Genomic DNA, 25583 nt, shown 5'->3' on the forward strand with positions numbered 1-25583 from the left:
CTGAAGTCCCGTCCTCCCTCTCCTTCCCTAGAGTTTCATCAGGGCAGGGCAGGGAAGGCAGCTCGATGGATGGGCTTAATGGGTTGTGACGGGCCGACGTTGTTGCCCTTGGGCCATTTCTTTATTTTCGGAGTTTGAAAATCTAATGAGTAAGAGAATTATAGCCCAAATCTAGGGTAGTCATGGGCCTATATACACTACTCCCTCCATTCTCTTTTGATGGTCCTATTTCCAAAATTCAAAAAATTCTCAAATGATAGTCCTATTTACTGTTGATAAGTACCATAGTAATAAATGGCACAAATAACAAGAAGTTTCTAGCAAAGATATTGGGGAACTAGCAAAAAGTCTTGTGTTACATTAATTAGATGATAAGCAAGGTTGCTTTTTCTTGATCATTGTGTCAAGTTGAATTAGGACTATCAATAGAGAATGGAGGGAGTACTACCCTCTGATAATTTTGTATCAGTTTGTTTGCAAAGCTTGATTTGAGGACACAAAGAAAAAGAAAAGAAAATGCATGATAATTTTTACAAAGTGCCGGATGAGATCATGCAAGGTATGTATGTTATAGGAAATCTTATCTGTTGAAAGAAGACAAGGCATCTTTCTAGAATGTTCTACACTATGCAAGAGTAAGATATTTACCATGAAATAGTCTAGATTTGGTAATAAAATAAATGAGATAATGTTGTAATATCTAGAAAATTTCTGGAATGGGCGACACTTGTCACCACCTCATGGTTCTCCCTTGCCCTATAAATAAAGCCCCTCTCTCTTTGACATGCCATCCATCCAAGAGTATGGTAGATGAGAAGAGTGAGCGCTAGGATAGCCTTAAAGAGATGATGTGTTGTGTACTCTTGTGTAATACTATTGTGCTGTAATAAAGCAAGTGTTTTATAAGTGTTAGTCTCCCAGTTTCTAAGTACTTATTGTATAAGTATCATTAATGTCCCAAACGGCAGAAAGAAATGCGAGGAAGTAGAAAGAGAATGAGCATGTTGGGGAAGAGGGAAAGCGAGTTCTATACCTATCTCGAGCGTGGAGATGCCGAGGGTAGGTCGTCGACGTGGAGGTGGAGCTCGGCGGTAATGGAGGTTGGCGTCCGGGGAATCCTCGATTCCCAGCGATGTAAGAGTCGGGGCTGGGGTTGGAGGGGTTGGGGAGGTTTCTAGGTAGGTGAGTGAGCTTAGGGTGTGGTGGGTTTGAAATCCATGGAGGGAATCGGGCGGATTTGGCCGGAGAAGGCAAGCTGCTGGAGCTCTGTTAATGGTGGATAAATTTAATTTTTTTAGTTTGAATTTTTAAGACCGGAGTGCTATATATCCGATTGTGATTTGTGCTCCACTTTCCCGTTAATGTCCCAAACGATAGAAGGCAACCGAATCCCCTCTCCCGACTAGAATTCGATGAGGAAGGCCGAGTCACGGTCGGATTAGGATCGTATGAGTCGATTGGTTCAGAGACCTCTCCCCCTTCAGCTTGAAATAGCGGGCAGGGGCGGCCTTGCCTCCACGCTCGCCTAGTTAGCTGTGAACGTCTCCCTCCTATCCATCCTAGAGAGCTAGAAAACCCCTAGTTAGCTGTGAACGTCTCACTCATATCCATCCTAGAGAAACAAATCAAGCAAAGAGGATGTTGGAGGAGGAAAAGATCGGCGTCGATGTGATGGCTTTGCATGCCAGCGTATCTCGCTGCGCCAGGCGATGGAAGAACAGGGGTTTTTTTTCCCGACCGGTTAACCCAAACCGCCGGCCGCCGGTTCCGGTTTACCGGACCGGTTGGACCGGTAACCGGTGGAAACCGGTTGAATTCAAATTCAAATCCAAATAAATTCAAAAACTCCCGTGCAACCGGTTCCGACTGGTTTACCGACCGGTTTTACTGGTTTGAATTCAAATCCAAATTCAAAAGCTCCCGTGCAACCGGTTTACCGGCCGGTTTGACCGGTTTACCGGCCAGTTTGACCGGTTTGACTGGTGGGCCTTAATGGGCCGGCCCATTTTTTTCTTTTTCTTTTTTGATTTAACTTTAAATCCCCGCAAACTATACTAAATGAACGAATTTTTGAGAAAATTTGATACCATTAGATTCATCGCAACTTGAAGTATTTTTAAGAATTTTTTGAGAATTTTTCATTTTTTGAATTTTGGCCGATTGGGTACCGGCCGAAACCGGAACCGGTTCCCACCGGTTTGGTGAACCCTGTGGAAGAGATGAACGAGGGGTTGCCAGAACTGCCGAGTGGTGCGCAGCGCGTGATTCTCGTTCGAGCTCTTCACGTTGAGGAAGCTCCGAAAGTGCTTCATGCTATCAGCATGAGAAATACTAGGCACATGGTGAATGCTTATGGGCTGTTGGGTATGCTGAGCCTTTCCGCGTTCCCCGCTCGTGTGGAGAACCCCCATGACAACACGGGTAATCTTGCTTGGATACGAGACTGTGAGCAGCAACTTCGGCAGTGTGCCAATCAGGTGGGCAGCAGCTTCATGACGATCGAGGCCATCCCCCTCTGCAACGACATATTACATCACATCAACGCACCAGCAAACCAACCCTTGAACTGGATCGTGAGAGACGCTAAGGAGCTGCTAAAGCACCCTTAAACTGGATCGTGAGAGACGCCAAGGAGCTGCTAAAGCGGGTTACCAAGCTCCGCAAGTCAACACACACCCTCAACCACAACTAGTACCAAGATTTTAGGCTACCGAGGCTCCCTCCCTCGGTACTATATAGGGCATTTTCTTCTTATATATAAGATTGTTTTGTAATAAGCCAATGGCTAAAGTTCTTTGATCTAAAAAAAGTATTATACTATAATAGTACTATTGTCTTAATAATAAACTCATTGTATTGATTCCACACTCCATCCTTACCTTCTTGCTGCAATCTGCCTAAATTACATCCCTTTCCTTGTTTATCAGTATCATGGCCCATAGTAAGTTGTAGTTCGACGCATCATTACATTATTTTACATGCGTGCAGGGCAAAACCTTCCTTCAATTAACACTTCAAACACTTATATATATTCCAGACCAGAGAGATAATTTTCTTAGGAAACTGACCTAAACAATCGACAATTATCGACAACGTCTACCAAGCAACACATAAACTTACATCCCTTGAAACAGTCTAGTCTTCATCTCATTCTACATTTTATGTTCACAATCTAGCATCCCATTCTGCTCACTAGATAAAACTTTCTTCTTTGTCAGATAACTGCCTGCAGCAACATCACGTTGAATCCCTGCTTCCTAGATCACATGTGCTCTACACAAGAACAAGACGGACAACCAAAAATCAGTTATGTTGAAATGGATACAAGTCAACTGGTAAATGAGATTACTTCTTCATTCCCTAAAAATCAGCAAGCTTATCCTGGACTCAAAACATAGCTGCTTAATAATGATAATAAAAAGAATCGCAACAATCTGAACAAAGAAAGATTAAACTTGGTCACAGTAAAAAAACTAGAAAATCAAGGATTAAACCACAATAATGTTTTGAATCCGGTCTTCTACTGGCCCTTGTTACTTCACCAAATTCAAGTTGCAATATAAAATGCTCCCTCCCGCCCCTCCCCACTCCCGCACCCACAAACACACCATGACACCAAGCTATTTCTCCCTTATGATAATTAAACAAGCAAACAGATCGACAACACAAGTAGAATAAAAGCTTCCAGGTTGCATAGAGAAAGGCAGAAATCAGAAAGACGACATACACCAAGAGAAATCAGGTGACACGAGTACCTAGACCTTCATTGACTTTTCAGTGCTGGAAAAAGACTTCCATAAAAAAAACTATTGGTTTCCCCATGGGAAGAAACAAACACTTATATTCCCCCCCTCTTTTCATAAATTCAAATGTATATATTTTCTGCACAACATTCTCCTAATTTGGTTTAATACTTTAATCAGTACTTTCCTTCTAAATCATATTATCACAGAACAATGCAGGCACCATTGTTGAAGCCTGATTGAATACATATTCTACAGATGATTCTAGTAAACATGAGCTGCTTCTTGCATACTCTCTATTAAAGAATTTCAAAGTATATTTGCAAGCTGCACACAATATCTAGAAGCGACTTCCTTCTATTTCAAAAGCATATATAGCCAGGAAGCCAACCAGCACAATCAATCCTAGCTATGATCAATCCAATGTTCCTGCTTCCACACCAAACCATTCTAAACAAGCAATTCATCTCATCACCCTGCCTCGAAAGTGCGATCTGGAGACTGAATTATAAAAACTCAAGTAAAGCACTGACATGCTTGTGGCTAGAACTTGCTACAATCATTATCGGACAAATCTGGGCTCTCTTAAAAAAAGTAGCACAATCATTATCCAAACTGAGGTGCTGGATCAACTCATTCCCGACTCAACCTGGAACCCTAACGACAACACAACGAACTCACAAACATAATGATGATGTGCTTCCAATAGAGACTGATTTAAACAAACATGGAAGCAAATATATAGAAGCAATGAAAGAGGACGAACCAGGAAGCAGCTTGAAAACTGCCTTCTTGCTATGATACCTGCTACGAACGTGCAACTTTATGGCATCGTCTGCAAGGTTCTACAACAGAAAACTTAGCAGTGGCTGGAACTTTGTTTGTAATGTGTTTTCTGACAGCCTCAAGTGCTCTTGGGGCTTCCCTCAGAATACCATTGCCCATAGGGAAGCAACTTGCACGATTTTCTTCAGAACACCACCAACCATAAAGGGTGTCCAATGTAACAGGCTCAAGTGACACTGCGTTCTTGAGGACGTGACATGTTAGCTCAACCAAGCTTTTGCAGAGGTAAACCCTGAGATCTTCACACTCTTGAGGCAGCAATAGTTGTGTTCATTAATCTGCCTCAAACTTGAGGAATCTTCAAAAACTGATGCATGCCCCATATGTTCCTGAGTTACCTGAAGAATAAAAGGAACCTGAATTTATGTATCCAACAATTACTACATATCTATGCAGGACATAATCAATGAGAGCCTTACATCTAAGACCAAAGTCTCTAATGAAGGAGATGCGTCAAGGAAAGAAACCAGAGAAAAATAATCATAGGATGGGGAAAAGGTCAATCCTGATGTAATTGAAATGGTCAGTTGCTTGAGGTACATGAACTTGGTAGGCAACATTGGTGTATGGACATCCTGTTCAAAAAATATGGCATGGTTTAGATTTAAAAATTAGAAGTATTGTCCTAGGCATATATCAACTCTATAAGACCTAAAGTTTTAGTATATACCTCATCATCAGAAGTTAAGTCAAGAGTCTCAAGATTTGGCAAAATTGACGGCAGCTCAGAGCGAGCATAACAGACCACATTTCCAAAGAACATGCTTAAGTGTTTCATTTGCAATATTTCTCCAGAGAGTTATACCTTCCCAGTGATGGCTAAATTGGAGAGATCCGGAGCTATGCTTCCTATCACCTTTAGCCTCCAGCATCCACAAACCGTGAGGCTGCTGAGTTGCTGCAACTCACATGGTATCTTTAGACAAATTATTTCCTGGCAATCCATGAGCACCAGCCGCTCTAAAGCACGAGAATGGGAAAAAAAAAGCACTCCAACTCATACCCCGTAATACCGACAGTATCCAAACATAAACTTGTCAGGCTTCTTAAGGGGCCAAGTTCAAGTGTGGGACGAAAGGCACAATAGCCAAGTGTAAGAAGCCGGATTGAGTTTCTTATCCCTTCCGATAAAAGTGAACACGGGAAGTTGTACTTTATCATCCCAGATATTGGCATAAGTATTAATTCTTCAATCCCTGGTGCAACAGCAACCTGAAGCCAACTGTCAAGATCGCCATTATTGGCAATATCATCTAATACAAGCTGCAAAGTCTTCACACCAACACCAGAGTGCCTTCTCAGAATGCAGTCAAGTGTATGGCTGAAATTCACTCCAGACACATGTGCTTTCGACTGAAGGGTATCCCGATTCAAGATGAAGTTAGGACGACATCTCCAGGAATGTAGAAACGCACGAGACACGCAAGAAGCACGAGCTGCATCACGCTGTGGCACAAGGGAATGTATATGACGCCAGATGTCCTGCATGTACAGCCATGGGAACTCAATTGTTACTTAGACGAGAGGGGTTAGAACAAACACAAGCACATGGGTAATCCACCTCTGATTGCACAAGGTTTGCTAAATGGGAAAGTAATATAACACATGGGAATTTCAATGACAATTAATAATATAATATGGTTAATGACAGTAGGCTTGCCATCTAAATCTCCCTCTCAGAATCTTATGCCGATAACTGACATACCTCTGGAAGGTTTGGGATCGAATGTCTCATCATTTTACCAGCTTGAGAACTTTCAAGGTAACCTTGTTGACATGGTGACCCCTTGGTTTTATCCATTGATGAAGAAATCAGTCCACCTGCAACAAGCCAACAAGCATTCATAAATATATCTAGTTGAAAAAAAACAGACCCAGACAGAAAAGGCATCAATCTCTTGAAATATCGTACCCAGTCACCTTTGTTTTTACTTTTCAAAAACATCAAAAGGTATCCATAAAAGTGTTCTGAAAGTTTAGCAGCACAAACTGGGTGTACCAGCTTTTAGTGCTATATTCACAGGTTTACTAAGTACCATCGAAAACTTATTCAGACTACAATACACCACATGAAACATTAGGGCTAGCTTTGTGGTTTGGTTGGGTCGTTACTTGTATTTTCCCAGAAATTTAGTGATAGGGTGGTTCTCAAAACATTTTTTTCTCAAGTTTCACATTGTTTACTTGTGACTTGTGAGGCACAACAAAAGAGACAAAACAGAGGGCATGATAAAGGATACAAGCAAACATCACTAGCTTTCAGCACACAATTGATGTAAAAAAATATTTCTTTTCCTTATTCCGTTTGGTTGGTTGGTTTGTTCTTGTGATTTGGTTCTTAGGGTTTCATCTCAAGCCTAACCCAACTTGCTTGGGATAAAGGATTTGTTGTTGTACAAATATGGGTTAAAAGAAGATCGTCTGATGACCTAAACTACTCCAATTAACCGGTCATCACTAGAATACACAATAGTGCTCATTAACACGTTCAGTTGTTCACAGAAATTTGAATAGTTTGCTTAGGTTCAGAAGCCAGTGTAAATGAGCCAAACCTTCATGAAGTTCATCATGCCCAATCTGAGACAACTCCTTACGGTGCTGCTGCTTCTTCTTCTTTTTCTTGACTCCACCTTCCTTGACATCCAAAGCTTTCCCCTTCAGCTTCAGCCTCCCCCCAATGACATTTTGGTACTCGGACATCTCGCTGCGACAAGGAGAACCGAGAAAGTTAGCTCAGCAAAGCAAGACATCACCTGATGTCTAAGTTACATGGATACGGATACGCGTATCAGTATCGAGGCTGATATGGATATGCCAATACGGCAGTTTCCCAAATAACTCCAATACGTAGATACGTTTCAGAATTCTTAAAAAAAATAAAGAAAGAAAAATGCATACCAAAGTTCACAACAACAAGAAATCGAAGTTCAACACAGGCACATAGCAATCAGTACACAATAAACATAGGCCAATCTAGGAAATTACTATAATTTATTAAGGACAGCTTGCAGTTGAATGCTTCATGGTTTATGCTTGTACATCCTCAACCATGTGCTTCATTCTCCTCCTGTTTTAGGCTTGTCTATAATGTTAACATGAGCCCACAGTGGAGCCATCAATCGTGGATGCAGATCCTACACTACCACCAGCACCTCCAGCAGTAGCACTAGTATTGCTAGATGTAGCCATCTACAGAAGTCAGAAGAAAAGCAAGAACAGGTCTCTCAGGTCTATAGATCGGGCCATCGGGAACGGGGAGGAGGAAATCAGAGAGGACGACGAGAATGGGAAAGGGGAAACTTACTGGAGATTGCAGCCGGCACTCCTCCTTTCCGGCGGGCGGCGGCTCGTCGCCGGCGACGGCGAGTCGCGGCGCTCGTGCGGAGGCCTGGTTCAGGGTGGGTGGCGCCTGCGTGCGTCCGTCGAGTGCGAGAGTGCTTCTGTGCGGGGGCGTGGCCGTGAGGTCAGGCTGAAGTGCTTCGTGGGCTGGGCCGGGTCCCAAAAAAAGTCCAATTATGTGTCCAGCCCACGTATCGATTTATTCACGATTTTCTTTTTTCCCGATACTCCACGTAGTGTCCGACACGTATCTGACGCGCAAACACACATCTGGGCCGTGTTTGGTTAGATGAAAAATTTTTCGCGCACGTTTTTCGAGAAGAGAATCTCGTACGCATGGAGTACTAAATGAAGTCTATTTGCAAAATCTTTTTAGGGACGGGTGTAACTTTTCGAGACGAATCTAATTGTTGTAATTAATTGATGATTTGCTACAGTGACGCTACAGTAACCATCCTCTAATCGCGCGGTCAAAGGCCTCATTAGATTCATCTCGAGATTTACACGGGGGGTTGTGGAGGTGGTTTTGTAATTAGACTTCGTTTGATAGTTTAAATTTTTGGTCAAAAGTGCTACAGTAAAAACGTGAAAAAGAACCAAACACGGCCATAGACTTTTTTCTACTTGTAGCTAACACGACCTTTTTGCAGCTATAGGTAAAAGGAGGGTCATTCCATACTGCAACAGCACTCTTGTAATCAGCAGGCAGTGCCACATTATCGCAGTGGACAATGCGCGTGCACTGTTGGTGAAAAAATGACGCAACAAATGGTTTAGCAGCAAAAGAGTCGAAGGGAAACAAACACACAGCTAATCGCAGATCAGATCAAAGCAGCAGCAGCAGCAGCTGGAGGTGGAGGCTCTCAGCAAAACCCAGAGAGAGAGATTTCAAACTCCCGAAACGCAATGGCAAACCGCAAACCAGGCCAGGGTTTGCGTCGCAGAAAGCACAGCGAGAAGCACAAGGCGCTGCCTGCCCCCCGCGCTCCACTGCAGCCAACCAGGCGCCCTCCCGCGGATCGGTGACGTGGCGGAGAACAGGATCCGCGCGGCACATGCACATCCGCTGCGGGAGGATATCAACTCCAACGCGGGCCGAAATTTTCCAAAATCCCGCCCAAGCCCCTGCCGCCGCCGGTTTCGCGGAAACAACCCCCGCGTTCGGAGCAACCGCGAATACCCCCTCCACCACTTGCACGCGCCCGCCGGGAGCCCTAATCCGCGCCGCGGAGAACAGGATGACAGGCGGGGCCCACCGCAGCCCGGCCCCCGCGCGTCGTGGTGGGGTGGATCCGCCCGGGTGACAAAACTCGGGCGTCGGTACGAAAATTCAAATTAGGAGTTGGCTTGGGGCCCCTGGAGGCGGGGAGGAATCGCAGATATGCCCCCGGGGGCGCGCCTCCTTCTTATCCCCTGCCCTCGGCGCCCGCCTCTCTCTGTCTCCTCCTCCCTTTCCCCTCCCAAGGCCAGGCTTGCCCTCCCCTCTCCGCGCCGCCTCCCGTCCAGGTGAGCCGACCCGCCCCGCTCCCAATTCGCCGCCGCTCCGCCCGATTGGAACGGATCTGACCGCTTCCTCGGTTGTCTCCGCAGGAATCCGCCATGAAGGGGGCCAAATCCAAGGGCGCCGCCAAGGCCGATGCCAAGTAAGAATCACGACGCCTCTCCCTTGTTTTTTCGATCGTCTTCGGGCAGATCTGTTCCGCGGCCACCGAAACAGTTCGATTTCTACGCGTTGCGACGTGCTTTTGACTTTTTTTTTTTCTCGGTTCTCCTCGTTGCTTCGTTCAGGTTGGCGGTGAAGAGTAAGGGGGCGGAGAAGCCGGCCAAGGGCAGGAAGGGAAAGGCCGGCAAGGACCCCAACAAGCCCAAGAGAGCGCCCAGCGCCTTCTTCGTCTTCATGTGAGAGAGAAGATTGATCTGATCCTAGTTGCTTAGTTTTTTTTTCTGGGGTGGTGGTTTGATCTATTTTTGGTTAGGGAGGAATTCCGCAAGGAGTTCAAGGAGAAGAACCCGAAAAACAAGTCTGTTGCTGCGGTAAGTTTCTAAAAATACCAACTCGCTCTCCTTTAAGCGGACATCTTTTTTTTCTTTAAAAAATTGACACATAATAGCAACTTTGACCTCGTGATTAATTATTTTTCCTATATACTCCTCGTGGTGGAACTTTTTTCAGGTGGGGAAAGCTGCCGGTGACAGGTGGAAATCCCTGACCGATGCGGTAAGCTTCATTACATTAACCGGCAACTAGTTGCTGCGATTAGGTTTGACCAAACCGAACCGAACCTGTGATGATTCTTACATTTTCGTTGCGGATTGCTGCAGGACAAGGCTCCTTATGTAGCCAAGGCTAATAAACTCAAGCTTGAGTACAACAAGGCTATTGCTGCCTACAACAAGGGCGAGGTAGAAATAATACAGATTCCGCTTGGCTTGTACTCTTGTTCCTGCTTTTCATTATTCAGTACTAACCAATCATGCCTTTGGCTTGGTCAGAGCACTGCTGCCAAGAAGGCTCCTGCCAAGGAGGAAGAGGAGGAAGAAGAGGAGTCTGACAAGTCAAAGTCTGAGGTAAACGACGAGGATGATGAAGAGGGTAGTGAGGAGGTATACCTCTGTCATTGATGCTGCCTAGCAAGTTTCTATAATCTATACTGCTTTCGTTTTGTTCATCCAAGACTTTACTTGCACGTGTCTTAGATATAAGTGGCTTCTATAGATACTATTTGATTAAATGATCAGACTAGTAGAAACTCTCTTTGGTAGCTGTTAATCCAAGTACAAGCATGCCTTGTTCGCATGATGAAGGCTTAAAACCATTGCATGGTTCTGTGTTTGCAGGATGAAGACGATGACGAGTAAGCTCAGGTCAAGCTGATGCTCCATGGAACAATGGAGTGGCGAATGCAAAGGCCTAGTGGCGGGATTTAAAAGGAGCCTATCCAGTGTACTAGAATTATTCAGTTTCACTTCACATCGTGATGTTTTACTTTTGTCTGTCCTATAACGGATATCGCTCCTTGTTGGCGCCGCCGGCGGGCTAGTGTTTGCGCGGTGGGCACACCGGCAATACCCGCTTGTACCTAGATTACTGTTTCCATTGTCATCGGCTAACATTGTGATAATATCAGTTTGGGTAATGTTAGATTAAGTAATCCTTGTTCTCGTGCATATCCTATCGTTGGGTGTTATTTTTACATTGTCTTGGTGTTGTTGCCTGATGATTGCTTTGACTAGGAGCGCTGTGCATGATACCATGTACCTACCCTGAGAGCACCTGCTTTTGTTGGCTGGTAATTTGGTGCCGATGCTTTGCAAAGTTGCGGTTGTGTGTCCAATTGCCGTTTTGGTGATACCCTACATTCTTTGTACATGAATGAGTGCACAGGATGGTTGGCGCTACACTATATTTTGAATCTTTGTGAAGGAAATACTGAATGGAATGGAGGTGGCAAATGATTGGTGTGCTGTTGACTTGCAGTGGTGGTTGGTTACCCTGTTTGGAACGGGACGGATTGTGGTCGCCCTTTGTATGGACGGGTTGGTCGCACAGAGAATGGAATGGTTGTGATGTGGTTAGTCATTCAGCTGATGTTGAGTAGTAGTGGACTCTTGTCTTAGAACCAACATGATTTTGGATGGTTGGTAGTAGTGGACTTGATAAAGGACCAAATAAATCATAGTAACTTGGTACCTAGCTTAGCGAATAGCCTGAATATCGATCATGTTAACCATAGATAAGAGGGCAGCAAATCATGGTTTATTGAAAGTTGATGGTATATACTCATGCTGTACGTATGCGTGACCACTGCAGTAGCGCAAGTGTATACTCCAACTCCAACAATGTACGTACTCGACTCAGACATTTATTATTTCCATTGTCTGGAAAAGAAACGGATACGTATCGGCTCGGCAGTGACCTTGATATGGATTCATGTGCACGTGCTGCTGCTACTCTACCATCAATCACAATCATACATACTGGAGTACTCTACCATCAATCACAATCATACATGAATGACGAGGGGAAAAAAAGTTAAGGGTGTGTTTAGTTCATTTTGCAAAAATGTGTCAAGATGTAAACATGGCATTTGAAGTATTAAATGAAGTCTATTTGCAAAACTTTTTGCATAGATGGGTTGTAAATCGCGAGACGAATCTAATGATGCTAATTAATCCATGATTAATTAATAATTAGCAGATGGTTACTGTAGCATCACTGTTGCAAATCATGGATTAAGTAGCCTCATTAGAATCGTCTCGCGATTTACAGGCCATCCATGCAAAAAGTTTTGTAAATAGACTTCATTTAGTACTTCAAATTAGTAAGATTCCTTTTCACTTTAATACGTTTACGGCTTTTTTCCTTTTCTCTTTTTTTTGCGTTTACGGCTTTTTTGTGTTTCACTTTAATGATGTGTCTCTCTTGGTGCTGGTGCCTTAGAGCAAGTTTTATAAATATAGCCCGTGGCCGGCTGCAAGCGCGCGGGGAGGCGCGCACGAGGCTGCGATTAAATGCTGCAGCAGCACCGTCAGCCAATAGAAGGAAGCCACAGCGCGTCTGCGCGCGTCTCAGCCGGCCGCAGCGGGCGTTTACCGAACCGCCCGCTCGCAGTCTCTCTCCTACTTCACGTCGGATTCAGCCACCTCCACGCCGACCATAATACCTGCTCTTATGTGATGCAGAACAATCAACGAGGCGAGAGCAGCAGATGCAGGCCTGCCTCGTTACCGTTAGAGCAAGTCTTATGGATTTCGCCTGCTGCGGGCGGGGAGGACGCCATGTCATCCGGCTTCGACCAGCGCGCCACCGATATTGAATGCCCAGCAGCAACGTGGACGTTTTCAACTGGGAGAACACCTGCTACAGTGCATTTCGCCCGCTACAGTGCCGGCGTGTCGCGAAACGCCGGTTCTCTTCTCTCTCATGTTTTCTCTCTCATACACGTTGGATTTCGCCGGCCGTAATGCTTGCTCTTAGGGAGGGCGAGATGCAGCAGATGTGATGCACTGTTGAAAATTGACAGCAGCAGCACAGCAGAGCAGGCAGGCAGCGAGCCACCACCCACGGCGACGCGACGGCGGCTAGAACCAACGGTCAGGGCCTTGTTTAATTGTAAAATTCAAAATTCCAAAACTATTACATCAAAGATGAATCTTGTATGTATGGAGTATTAAATCTAAATAAAATAAAAAACTAATTGCATAGTTTGCTTGTAAATTACGAGATGAATCTAATGAGCCTAATTGGACCATGATTAGGTACTAAATCGCTACAGTAATTGCTACTGTAATCATGCTCTAATGATAGATTAATTATGCTCGTTAGATTCGTCTCGTAGTTTACAGACAAGTTCTGTAATTAGTTTTGTAATTAGTCTATATTTAATACTTCAAATATGAAAAGATTTAATTTTAAAAATTTTACATATGCAACTAAACAGGGGGAGTTGGGATTGGGTTCCGAAATGAAATGGATTAATTTTCAAAAAATTAAAAATGGATCGCCGTCGGTACGGCACTGGTACTGCAGCCGGAAACCAATGTGATGGCGACGTCTGCTACGTACTACTACTACGCCCGTAGGTAGGTAGGCTGCTTTACCCGGCCCTAGCTTAGCTAGCTAGGGAGCATGCCGATTCAGGCAGCAGGGATATCTCCCCTCCCTCATCGGCTGGCTCCTTGCTCCTCCGATCCTTTTCATCGCCATCACCAATTCACAATACAAACAAAACAGCCATTCCTTTTCTTTTCTGTTTTTCGTTAACTAGTAGAAGCAAACCAACGGTTCGCATCTTCCGCGTGTTGTTGGAAACAACGGAACCTTAAATCATAATACAATCTAGACTTTCGTAGATGCTGGTGGTGTTTTTGCTCTGCTTTGCGTATATTGAAACAAATGGGCTAGTAACGCAAGGCTCCGTTTCATGTATGAGTAACTCTGTTGTGTGTTAGTGTAAAAAAAAAAACTCTGTTGTGTTGATTTATATTTACGATAAATAACTTCCATTATCACCTCAAACAAACTCGGCCTCCGTAGCATAGTGGTAGTGCGTTCGCTTCGTAAGCGAAAGGTCGCGAGTTCGATCCTCGCCGGGGGCTTTTGTATTTTTTTTCCATTTCGGTATTCTTACAGAGTTCCTGGATTGAATCGTGCGCGCGACTACCTGTGCTGTCCTGCGGCCCCCACTTGTTGGTTTGGTTTTCGTTTCGACGTGACGCCAACAATTCATCAAATCCCTTGAGCTGTGTCTGTCTGTGCCTGCCTCCTGCAATTCCCATCCCATGGGCAGAAAAGAAGCAGGCGGAGAGGTCTGCTGCTTCTCCCTCGGACCTCAAGGTTTGTCTCTCTCATCCTGTTCCTGTCTTCTCTCCTCACCTGCTCAATTCAAGCACTTGCACTGCCGCCTTATACATGTTCTTGGTTCCTGGATTAGCACTGAAACCACTCTCTTCCCTTGTCTTTCTACTATGCGAGTCATTTCGTTTTTTTTTTGGATATCGATATCTCATTATCACTCAAATTGTCCGCCTGCTATGGTACAACCTGAGAATTCAGACATCTTTTTAATGTAAAGGCACCATACTAACCCTACGTAGTATTAACTAGAAACGAATTTACAGGGTATTTTTATTCTTTCAGTACATGACATTCTTCCCTACCATGCAGATTGCAGATGCAGATGATGAGTCGTAATACTAATAAGCCATCCAGACGGAGCAATCTTGATAGCAGCAGGGGCGCTGCAGAGAAGGTGACATGCGGAGACATACCCATCCACATCCAGCCGCCCAATGTCATTGCTCGTCTCATGGGCGTCGACGCCATCCCGATCCCACCAAAGCCTGCACCAATCATACAAGTCCAAGCGCAGCCAACCAGCAGCAGACTCAAACCACCACCTGCCACAGCTCAAGAAATCATGGCCGTCTCGCCTCGATCCGCGCCATTCAAGCAAGCCAAGTGCAGCCTGCTGTCCTACTCGTACCGCAGCCGGAATGGAGGAGAAGATTCCGGCTCCAGGCACTGTCTGAAGAAGACGAGGGTGCCCGGAAGATCACGCTCGCGCCAGCGTCGTCATCCCCAGGAGGACCTGCTTCAGAAGATCAAGCAGGATTTCCAGGCATGGCAGACATCCAAAGCACTGGGCCGATTGTTCAGCTACTGTTGCAGCGTTTGGGAATCCTCCTAGCAAGGATCTGGAAAGTAGTTGGTGCATCCAGATGATCGCGCAGGAGAACCTGCGCAAGCAAAAGATGGCAAGATACGGTTTTGCAAACAGCAAGGCAAATGTTGTGCAGCAAAGTGATTCGGAGAGCGCAGCTAATAAGGTTGCAGTTGCAGCTGAACCAAAGCCTGAAGAGAAGGCCATTACAGTACTGAAGAGAGCTACTCCCTGTGCTGCAGCATCAGAAAAATCCGAAGATTTTGAGGCAGGCAAGGATGGACATCACCATAGGGCAACTGTTGAAGAGTTGGGATCACGGACGCCGATACTTCTCCTCAAGCCTAGTACTTCTGATGGTCAGCAACCGTTGTTTGGTTTGCCAAAGGTGAATAGGGATGGCAACATGAGCAGGTTTCTTCAGGAGGTAAGGGAGATGCTTCAGAAAGAGCTCAAAGCGAACGCTACGACTGAGCTCAACACGATAACTTGTTGGGGAACTGAGGCAACGCAAATCTCACGCGACTTGGCAAAGCAGGCCAAACAAACTGTCGCCAAGGACCATGGTAAAAGACTTTTCCGGTCAGAGTCCTTCCGCGGTTTCAGAAGCGACCGCAAGCGCAAGGAAGCTACTACAAAAAATGCATCTCCAGAGCATGTCAGGATAGTCGCGAGGAACATCCTTGCTCACAGGCTCAAGAGTGTCACATCGATAACCGAAACAGTGTCAACACCGAATAAAGACGATGAAGAATCACTGAGCTCCTGCTCGATCGCAAGTAGAGAAAGGGTCAGGTCGTTGGCAGATGTATCTCCGTCAGGCATCAATGGCCTTGGCGAGCAAAGTTTCAGGAGCGAGTGCCTGATGAAGCACAAGGATGACCGTGTGTCGCCAGCACGGGCACTATTCCGATCCTTCTCTGCACCGGAGTTGGGCTTCTCAATAGGTAGGCTGTTTGGGGATGGCAGTGTGAGGAGCGCCGCGCATGAAGCTTCTTCAGACGACATAGCTTCTGAAGGCGCTGCATCGATGGCAAGCAAGAGAAATGCTACTTTGGGCTTCATCAGGGGGACGGTCTCAAGCCTGAGGCACAGCTTCAGCCTTAGAAGTAATCTGTTCAGGAGGAGGACGCATTGGTCGAAAAAGACGAATCTTGGGGAGCTCCACCCTCAGATGGCTATTGGCACGACGCCTTCGCCTCCTGAAGCTTTCAACCTGTTCAAGGTTGCACAGGCAAGTAAATGTCATCATTATATTTTGCTTGGTAGGAGCAGCGACACTGTTTCACCCAGAGAAAATGGACTGATTGAAATTCTGTTGCTTTTGGCTTGCTGTTAGGCTAATCTCATCGAGTTGCCTCCTAGCCCAGTGTCCCCACTGGAGGTTGTAGGCCACAGTTGCCGCCATTTCTTCAACAACGACTTCAGCTGCACCTTGCCAGGTACGACATTAAAACCACAAACAGACAGTTATATATATATGCTACATTTTGTTTGAAAACTTTATTATAGCTTTTGAACTCAATAATCTTTTGCAGAACTGAGCCCAAAATGTCTGTCAGAATTTGAGGCGCCTGCCAGTGAATTGTCATACAGGCCAGAAATGACTATTGAAACAGCCTGCAGCCTTGACAAGGCCTACATCAGAGAGGTCCTTGCTGCTGCTGGCTTATACGTTGACGATGGGTCACTTGACAACAAGGCCAATGCCAGGGTGGACTCGATGGCGAGACCGATCTGCGATGACATCTTCGAGGAGGTAGAGGACATCTACTACTACCGCGGCATTGGCTTGTACAGCGACGCTGGAGGAAACGCAACGGATCACAGGATGCTGTTCGACCTTGCCAACGAAGCACTGCTGAGCTTGGTTCAGGGTGCGAGAACCGGTTCCTCGCTGCGGCAATGGGTCATTGACAGTACTGGTGCGTCGAGAGGGAGGAGGCTGGTAGATGATGTGTGGCAGCAGGTCAGTGATCTCGACTGAACAATGGACATGCTTGCATGTTCTATATATAGTGCGATGCATGTTGTTGTTTCTTTATTATCTTTTTTGATCAACCAGAGCTCCTATCTGTTTCTCTCAAATTTCAGGTGCAAACACTAAGGAACCCCCAAATGCAGGAAATGAAGACAATAGATAGCATGGTGGCCTATGAAATCCGGAATTCTGCATGGGCTGAGGTTTTACACGAGGATGCCTATGTTGTTGGGAGGAAGATTGAACGTGCCATCTTCGATGAACTGATTGAAGACATTCTGATAGAGGTTTTCATCTGACAAAACCAAGCAGATGCTTACATTGACAAGCGACTTGAGCAGCAAATTTCCAGCTTCAATGTAAAAGTTGCATGTCTTGGAAATTCCTCACTTTATTATGTATAAGTTTTTTTTTGTATTTACTGAAGACAAGTATCCCTCAATAGAAAACATACCTGAGAGTTTGACACTCCAATAAGCGCAGTAGAAACGTTACTCCTACTTCTTGAACACAGCGTAATAAATATTGTCGCATTAACTCTTAGTTGGGGCTAAATTTGGGCATCTTACCATTTTTTCTATTGCTCGTCAATTTGAGCAGAACAAAAATAGAAGCCTCTCCTTGAAGAAAAAGGAGTATAGGTCTCGTTTACTTTTTTAGTTTAAGTCACAAATCCCGTCACATCGCATCTTTAAACACCAATTAAGAGTACTAAACATAGATTTATCATAAAACTAATTTCATAAGTCGTGATTTAATCACGAAATGAATATGTTAAACCTAATTAGTCCATAATTTAACCACTACTTGCTACACTAACCATTCGCAATCGTGCATTAATTATATTTTAATAGATTCATCTAGAATCCTAATTGTAACTTATGCAATTAGTTTTGTATTAAGTTGGTATCCGAACATTCAAATTGACATATGAACATTTGATGACTTAAAAAACCAAACAAAAACTAAGAAAAAAGTAGGTACAGACCGGGAGCAGGTCTATGCCAGGAATAACCTTTTTTTTCTGGTGGAGGTGTGCGTTTCACTCCCATTTAATAATCTATCTATCTATAGGCCAAGCTAATTTACGGTTGACAGTTTTTTTTTATTTTCTGATAAAAACTTTTGGAAAAACTTATCAAGAAACAATTTGGAGAGAATGGAGAAATTTATGAGAAAAAACTTGAAAGAGAATTTTTTGATAAAAAAAATAAAAGAACATTTTTTTGCATCCAAGACAAAAAAAATTCAGTTAGAAAAGTTTTGTCCATCAAAAATGAAAAAATACGCGAGCTCGCCGCCGGGCCGCCACGCAGCCTGCGCCCAGCCGCGCGGCCCCCACAACTCGGAGCTCCACTTGCTCTCTAGTGCAACCGCCTATCGAATGTAAATCGTAGCGCGTGAGCGATGGCCGATGGAGGTGAGGGTGCAAGGTGCTGGTGCTGCCCGCCGGTCGCTAGAGTGACTGAGTGGGGGAGTCATCGAGCACCAACCGCCAAGCCGATGCGCTGATGCAGCGCAGGCGAGCAGAGATAGGGGGATACGATACGACTCACCGCTCGCGAAACGCTGACTACACGATTCTGGACCTGTTAGGTTATTTGAGGGCTTATTATATAATAAGCCCAAATAGGTGTTTGATTGTATGGGCTTATAATAAGCATCTTTAATAGCTAATAACCTTTGTTCCCCTCATTAAGGTGCTTTGTAGGGGCTGAATGGATAGGGTTGTGGAAGGTTAGGGATTGGAAGGTGTCAGACCCGGGGCAGCGGGACTAATTATAGGCATAGAATGTTCTAGAGTAAGAGATAGCTCATGGATGTACCTTAGCTCTTTTTGTAACTACCCGAATAGGCGTAGAACTAGCTGCAGTATAAGGAAACTACCCGATCGTGTTGTAGTAGGACTCCAACTGTACTCGACTAGGACTTTCCACGTAATCATGTCCCCCCGGATATATAAGGGCGGGCAGGAACCCCCTCAAAACAATCATCTACACCTAAAGCAATACAAACCACCACACAGAACGTAGTGTATTACGCAACTTGCATCCCGAACTTGTCTAAATCTTCGTGTTCCTTTCACCATCGAGTTCCAGAGCCGTCGATCCCTACCTACAAACCCTACTGCTAAGGGTATCCCTGAGCAGGCTTGGTGGTAAACACCGACAGCTGGCGCGCCAGGTAGGGGACTCGGCGAGTTCATCGGCGAGTTCGATGGCCACTTTCGCTTTCAGCACCATGACGCCTCCCAGAGGCGTCACCTTCATCTTCGGCTCGTGGGTCTGCGTCGCCAATGGTTCAAGTGGCTTTGATAGCCACTTAACCAACTCTCCCACGCCGAAGAGCTCCACGCCGGAAGACTCCAACAAGCTCACCAGATCTCATGATCGCGGCATTATGTTGCTTCCCGACCTTGCCAAGGAGATCGAGTCAAAACTCGAAATCAACTCGAGTTCTACTCGGACCCAGATTGATCTCAAACCGAAATTTACTCGGATTGGGACTCTTATTGCGCAACCTGTCTTTGGTTTGTGCAATTCATCGTCTGTTTACAAACAGATGATTAGATCCTCCTATGAAAATAGCTTGGATCGCCTACTTCACATCGAAAACCAATCAGCCACCGCTAGCCGGGAGGCACTCATTTTTGACGTCTATCCAGATCCAGTCGAGTCATCTCAAGACAGCCTGGATTTCATCACCAATGCGCTGGCTAAGATGCAACTCAAATCATGTCGAGATCATACTCTCGCAGAACTACTCGACAACCTGCGAGAAGTCGCCAGCATTGATGATCTCTCGTTTCAACACGGTACTCCCCTCGAAACCGAGAGGGAAACTGGCTCCGGTGGAACTGTCCTAGCTGATTACGAATCAGACCTGGAAAGCTTCTCTCACGAGCGTTTGGTTCCGGTAATCATCCAGCCCGGAGGTGCTCCAAGCCACCATGATCCAAACGAAGATTTGGATCAGATCTCAGCAGACAACCTGACCCAAGACGCTCCAGCTGATGAAGACGAAGTCACTCGTACATCCCGTAGGGAAAGGAATCAACGCAAAGAAGTGCGCAGGACTCGTGCGGCCGAACGTGCTCATCTCCCGCCACGCAACCTCAACAACGAATTCAACAATGCTGTGGATCCCATCTTCAGAACACCAATCGCCGCAATGACAGAAGCAACCCTGCGAGTCATGACAATACCCCAGAATCCCGAGTTGGAACGAGTCATAAATCTTACCAAAAACACTGTTGAACAACTCGAGAGACAGAACCCCCTGTCCTCACTTCACGGTACGCGATCAAAGGCTACCGCAATAGCAATACCGCAAGCAAGCCGTACCCCCGGAGGCCACCAGCGCCAGCAGCAGCAAGAACGGCAAAATTGAAGAAACCTAGAGGATCAGGAAGCTGCGAGTAGTCACCGCCCCAGAGGTGGCCAACCACAAGCAAATCAAGCTCCTGACCCTCGGCCAAACCGCAACAACAACAACCGTGGGAACAACAGGGAAGAGGTAGCCGATTCCATTATGGACGCACGGGACATCATCAACGCAAGACGCAGAGCACAGCTTGAAGACAACTCTGATCGTTTCCCCGCCCTCAGCAGTGTCTTCGACAATGTCGAGTACCCAAAGTATTTCAAGCCGACAAACATCCAGAAGTACGACGGTAAGCAAGACCCTGCTCAATGGTTACGTTTATATTCGACCGCTGTTAGTGTTGCAGGGGGAGACACCAACACCAAGGTCCTCTACTTCCCGATGCCCTGGAGCCCGCACCCCTCACGTGGCTCGAAAGCTTGGCGCGCGAGTCCATTCACTCATGGGACAACCTTAAGAAGGCCTTCATCGACAACTTCCAAGGGTCGCTACACCGTGTAGCTACTCGACACGCCCTGTCCATGTGCAAGCAAGAACAAGACGAGTCGTTCAGATCCAACGTCAAGCACTTCTTCGACACAAGAGCCACCATCCCCAACATCGCCGACGACGACGTCATCGACTACTTCCAGAGCGGCATCACCATCCAATCACTATACCGCGACTTTGGGCGTAATCGGCCCAAAACAGTGGTAGATCTACGTGACATGATGCAGCGCTGGGCAGATGAAGAGGAGCAAGAACGCAGTCGCTTTCCCCGCCGCAACAACGACAACAACGGGAAGCGCCACAACGACCGTGGAGGGCCCAGCAACTAGCGGGATCCTACGCGTAAGCGTAAGACTGATGACACTGTCGGAACCATGGATCACACACCGTGTGGTAAGAAGGGCGATAAACTGCAGGACCAGTTCGACAAGATACTTCACAACAAAAGATGTCCAATCCACCCCAAGAGCAACCACTCGATGTGGGAGTGCACGATCCTGCGCAAATCCTTCCAGTCGGCACCTGCAACTACTCCAAAGAAAGAACAAGACAAAGATGATGAAGACGACAAAAAAGACCATGACGGTTTCCAACAGCAGCAAAACGTCGTCAACGTCATATTCGGAGGAGATTCTAGCTTCTCCAAGCGAGCTCAGAAGCTCCTACTCAGAGAAATCCTCTCAGTCGAACCAGCAATTCAGAGGCCACTCAAATATAGCGAGGTCCCCATTACCTTCTCTAGGGAGGATCAGTGGACCAGCTTCTCTGAACCTGGAAAGTTCCCGCTAGTACTCGATCCAGTCGTTAAGGGCTCCAAGCTTACTCGAGTACTCATCGACGGCGGAAGTGGGCTCAACCTAATCTTTGCTAGCACACTGGTAAAGATGGGCCTCAACTATATGAGTCTGCTTACTCCATGCAAGGCTCCATTCTACGGCATCATCCCCGGAAATTCCTCTACTCCAATTGGCTCGGTTACCCTCCCAGTCACATTTAGTACAAAATAGAACTTTCGGACAGAGTACATCAAATTCGAAGTAGCCGACTTCGAGTCCTCTTATCATGCTATCTTGGGAAGACCTGCACTAGCCAAATTCATGGCAGTGCCACACTATGTCTACCTGCTCCTCAAGATGCCAGGCAACACAGGAGTCCTTTCACTACAGGGAGACCTCCTCAAATCCTTCGAGTGCGACAAGGAAGCAATAGACCATGCTTCTACTATCCAGGTTCCCAGCTCTGTCAGCGAAATACTTGCCGCTGCTAAAGAACTCTCACTCAAGGAGTCGATGCCTTCCAAGAAGACAAACCAATCATCGGTTAAACCAACCAATGGTGTGGGCACTAAGACTATTCAGCTGCAAGAGGGAGACGACTCTAAAACAGCCATCATCGGAGCAGGACTGGGTGACAAATTGGAACTCGAGCTCGTCAACTTCCTTAGGGCCAACCGAGATGTATTCGCGTGGAAACCAGCGGATATGCCAGGGGTGCCCAAGGAGTTGATCGAGCATGCCTTGAAGGTCGACCCTAAAGCAACACAAAAAAGCAACGCTTACGGCGGTTTTCACCGAACAAGCGAGAAGCCATCAAGAAAGAGCTAGCAAAACTACTCGCAGTTGGGTTCATCAAGGAAGTCTACCACCCTGATTGGTTGGCCGACCCTGTGCTCGTCCAGAAGAAGAACAACAACGAGTGGAGGATGTGCGTCGACTACACTGATCTAAACAAGCATTACCCGAAGGATCCTTTCGGGCTACTACGTATTGATCAAGTAATCGACTCGACAGCAGGATGCGTCCTGTTATCCTTCCTCGACTGCTACTCAGGGTATCATCAGATCTCCCTAAAAGAGGAAGACCAAATCAAGACGGCCTTCATCACCCCTTACGGGGCATACGCCTACAAGACCATGTCCTTTGGGTTGAAGAACGCCGACGCTACTTACCAGCGTGCGATACAGCTGTGCTTCTCCGACCAGCTACATTGCAATGTTGAAGCCTATGTTGACGGCGTCGTTGTCAAAACGAAGACCCAGGATCAATTCATCACTGACCTGAAAGAGACCTTCAACAGCCTTCAACAGCTTTAGAAATCAACTTCAAGCCAAGAACAACAATCAAGTCACAGGCACTAGTCGACTTCTTGGCTGAATAGCGGGAAAACCAAATTCCAGCACCCCAGAACATTCCAGAGTATTGGGTGATGTACTTCGACGGCTCACTCAAGATCGATGGAGGCGGCGCAGGAGTTTTGTTCATCTCTCCCAAGGGAGAACAATTGAAGTATGTTTTCCAAATCTTGTTCAAGGTCTCCAATAATGAAGCTGAATATGAGGCATTGCTACATGGCCTCCGACTAGCAGTATCTCTTAGCATCAAGCGACTACTCGTCTACGGCGATTCTCTACTCGTCGTTCAACAAGTCAATAAAGAATGGGACGTCAACAAGGATACAATGGATGCATACGTTGCAGAAATCAGGAAGCTCGAAAACAAGTTCTCAGGATTGGAAATCCACCACGTCGATCGCAACAATAACGTGGGAGCTGATATCCTCTTCAAACTTGGGTCCACTCGAGCAGCTGTTCCACCAGGAGTTTTTATCCATGAACTCCACCACCCATCAGTCAAGGAACAAAGCCAACAAGCCACTGACACGGAGGCCCCGACCACAGTCAGAGAAGTGATGATGATTGATGAAGATTGGCGAACTCAGTTTATTGATTTCATCAAGGAATTCAAGCTTCCACCACATGTTGATCCTAAAAGCGCTGAAGCTGCCCGCATCACCAGGCGCAGGAAGGGTTTCGTCCTCATCGGCGACAACCTATACAAGCGCTCTGCTTCAGGCATCCTCATGAAGTGTGTTACCCTTAAAGAAGGCAAAGACATCCTCCGAGAAATACACGAAGGAGTTTGCGGCAATCATGCTGCATTAAGGACACTAGTCGGCAAGGCGTATAGGTCAGGATTTTTCCTGGCCAACAGCTGTCTCGGACGCAGAAGATCTGGTCCGACAGTGCCCTGGTTGCCAATTCTTTGGCAAGAAGACTCACGTCCCAGCACACAATTTGATAACAATCCCTCCATCATGGCCGTTCGCCTGTTGGAGCTTGGACATGATCGGACCATTAACCGTTGCTCCGGGATGATTCAATCATGTGCTGGTAGCAGTCGACAAGTTCACCAAGTGGATCGAGTACAAGCCCATTGTCAAGATCTCATCAGATAGAGCAGTGGACTTCATCTCCGACATTATCCATCGGTTTGGTTTTCCTCACACCATTATTACAGATCTTGGCTCTAACTTCACGTCACAATCTTTTTGAGATTTCTGTGATAATTCCTGCATCTAGGTCAAATATGCTTCCGTGGCTCACCCCCGGGCAAACGGTCAAGTTGAGCGCATCAATGGCTTAGTACTCGACGGCTCGAAGAAAAGACTCTACGACGCCAACACCAAGAAAGGCGGCAAGTGGATTCAAGAACTACCTCATGTAGTCTGGGGGTTGCAAACCCAGTCTAGTAAAGCAACTGGACAATCTCCTTTCTTCCTTACCTATGGGTCAGAGACTATACTACCCGCTGATATCATGTGGAAATCTCCAAGAGTAGAAGCCTATCAAGAAGGAGAAGAAGATGGAGCTCGACAACTTGAGTTAGACTCAGTCGAAGAGGCCAGAGTCAACGCCTTAACCCAATCGGCTAGATATCTTCAAGGAGTCAGACGCTATCACGATCGCAATGTCCACCAAAGATCCTTCAACATTGGAGATCTAGTACTTCGCCGGATTCAGGATGAGACAGGATTGCACAAGTTAAATTCCAGATGGGAAGGTCCCTTCATCGTAACTAAGGTTACAAGACTGGGTTCATACAGAATCACTGATGCAGATGGCAATGAGGTACCGAATTCCTGGAACATCGAGCACTTGCGCATGTTTTATCCCTGATCCAAGCAACTAATGGTGTTAGTGGATTTCTTTAATAAAATAAAGATCCTTATTGGCATATCGACTACATTAAAGGCAATCTGACAGCATCACCAGTTCAGGATAAACTTACACAGTTTTCCTTCAGAACAACTACACAAGCCGCATCCTTTCCCTTAAAGGGCACAACCTACTCGCCTAGCTCGAGAATGTGAATGGATACCTTACTAGTTGTCCATCTTGGATAACTCGACGGAGTTCACCTTAACAGGTCAACTATGAGGAACTTCAGCATTACTGTCAATGCAAAACTACTCGCTCGTTCGAGTATGTTATGGATACTACTACATTTTGTCCATCTTGGGCAACCCTACGGGGTTCGCCCTAACATGTCAATCTTAGTAGTTACTCCAGTATACAAGTTAGACACCTTACTCGCGTCGCTCGAGTAAGTTTTGGATATCTTTCTGACATTTACGTCTTGGACAACCCGACGGGGTTCGTACCTAACAGCTTTGCCTTAAGGATTACTCCAGTCCTTAATTAAAGGACACCTTACTTGCCTTGCTCGAGTAAGCCTTGGATATCCCTACGACATTTACGTCTTGGGCAACCCGACGGGGTTCGTACCTAACAGTTTTGTCTTACGAATTACTCCAGTCCTTGGTAAGGACACACTACTCGCCTGATCGAGTAGTTTATGG

The 25583-nt window shown here is 46.1% G+C and overlaps 2 protein-coding genes, 1 non-coding gene and 1 pseudogene across 3 annotated transcripts; 3 read left to right on the forward strand and 1 right to left on the reverse strand.

Moving 5' to 3' along the window:
* Nucleotides 1-2856: 2856 nt before the first annotated feature.
* On the reverse strand, nt 2857-8023 carry LOC120668905 (annotated as a pseudogene).
* Nucleotides 8024-9284: 1261 nt separating this feature from the next.
* Nucleotides 9285-11096, forward strand: LOC120668906 (DNA-binding protein MNB1B-like). The gene is made up of 8 exons (XM_039948709.1): nt 9285-9434; nt 9519-9571; nt 9717-9827; nt 9905-9962; nt 10102-10146; nt 10251-10331; nt 10422-10532; nt 10767-11096. Exons 2-8 carry the CDS (start codon nt 9528-9530, stop codon nt 10785-10787), a joined length of 471 nt encoding a protein of 156 aa, XP_039804643.1. The 5' UTR covers nt 9285-9434; nt 9519-9527; the 3' UTR covers nt 10788-11096.
* A 2859-nt stretch (nt 11097-13955) lies between these two features.
* Nucleotides 13956-14027, forward strand: TRNAT-CGU. Its single transcript has one exon. It is a non-coding gene; the product is annotated as a tRNA-Thr (tRNA).
* A 2372-nt stretch (nt 14028-16399) lies between these two features.
* On the forward strand, nt 16400-17506 carry LOC120671173. The gene is made up of 3 exons (XM_039951451.1): nt 16400-16533; nt 16630-17060; nt 17186-17506. Exons 2-3 carry the CDS (start codon nt 16695-16697, stop codon nt 17369-17371), a joined length of 552 nt encoding a protein of 183 aa, XP_039807385.1. The 5' UTR covers nt 16400-16533; nt 16630-16694; the 3' UTR covers nt 17372-17506.
* Nucleotides 17507-25583: the final 8077 nt, after the last annotated feature.

Source organism: Panicum virgatum, chromosome 4N (genome assembly GCF_016808335.1).
Source record: "Panicum virgatum strain AP13 chromosome 4N, P.virgatum_v5, whole genome shotgun sequence".
NCBI classification, from domain to species: domain Eukaryota; kingdom Viridiplantae; phylum Streptophyta; class Magnoliopsida; order Poales; family Poaceae; genus Panicum; species Panicum virgatum.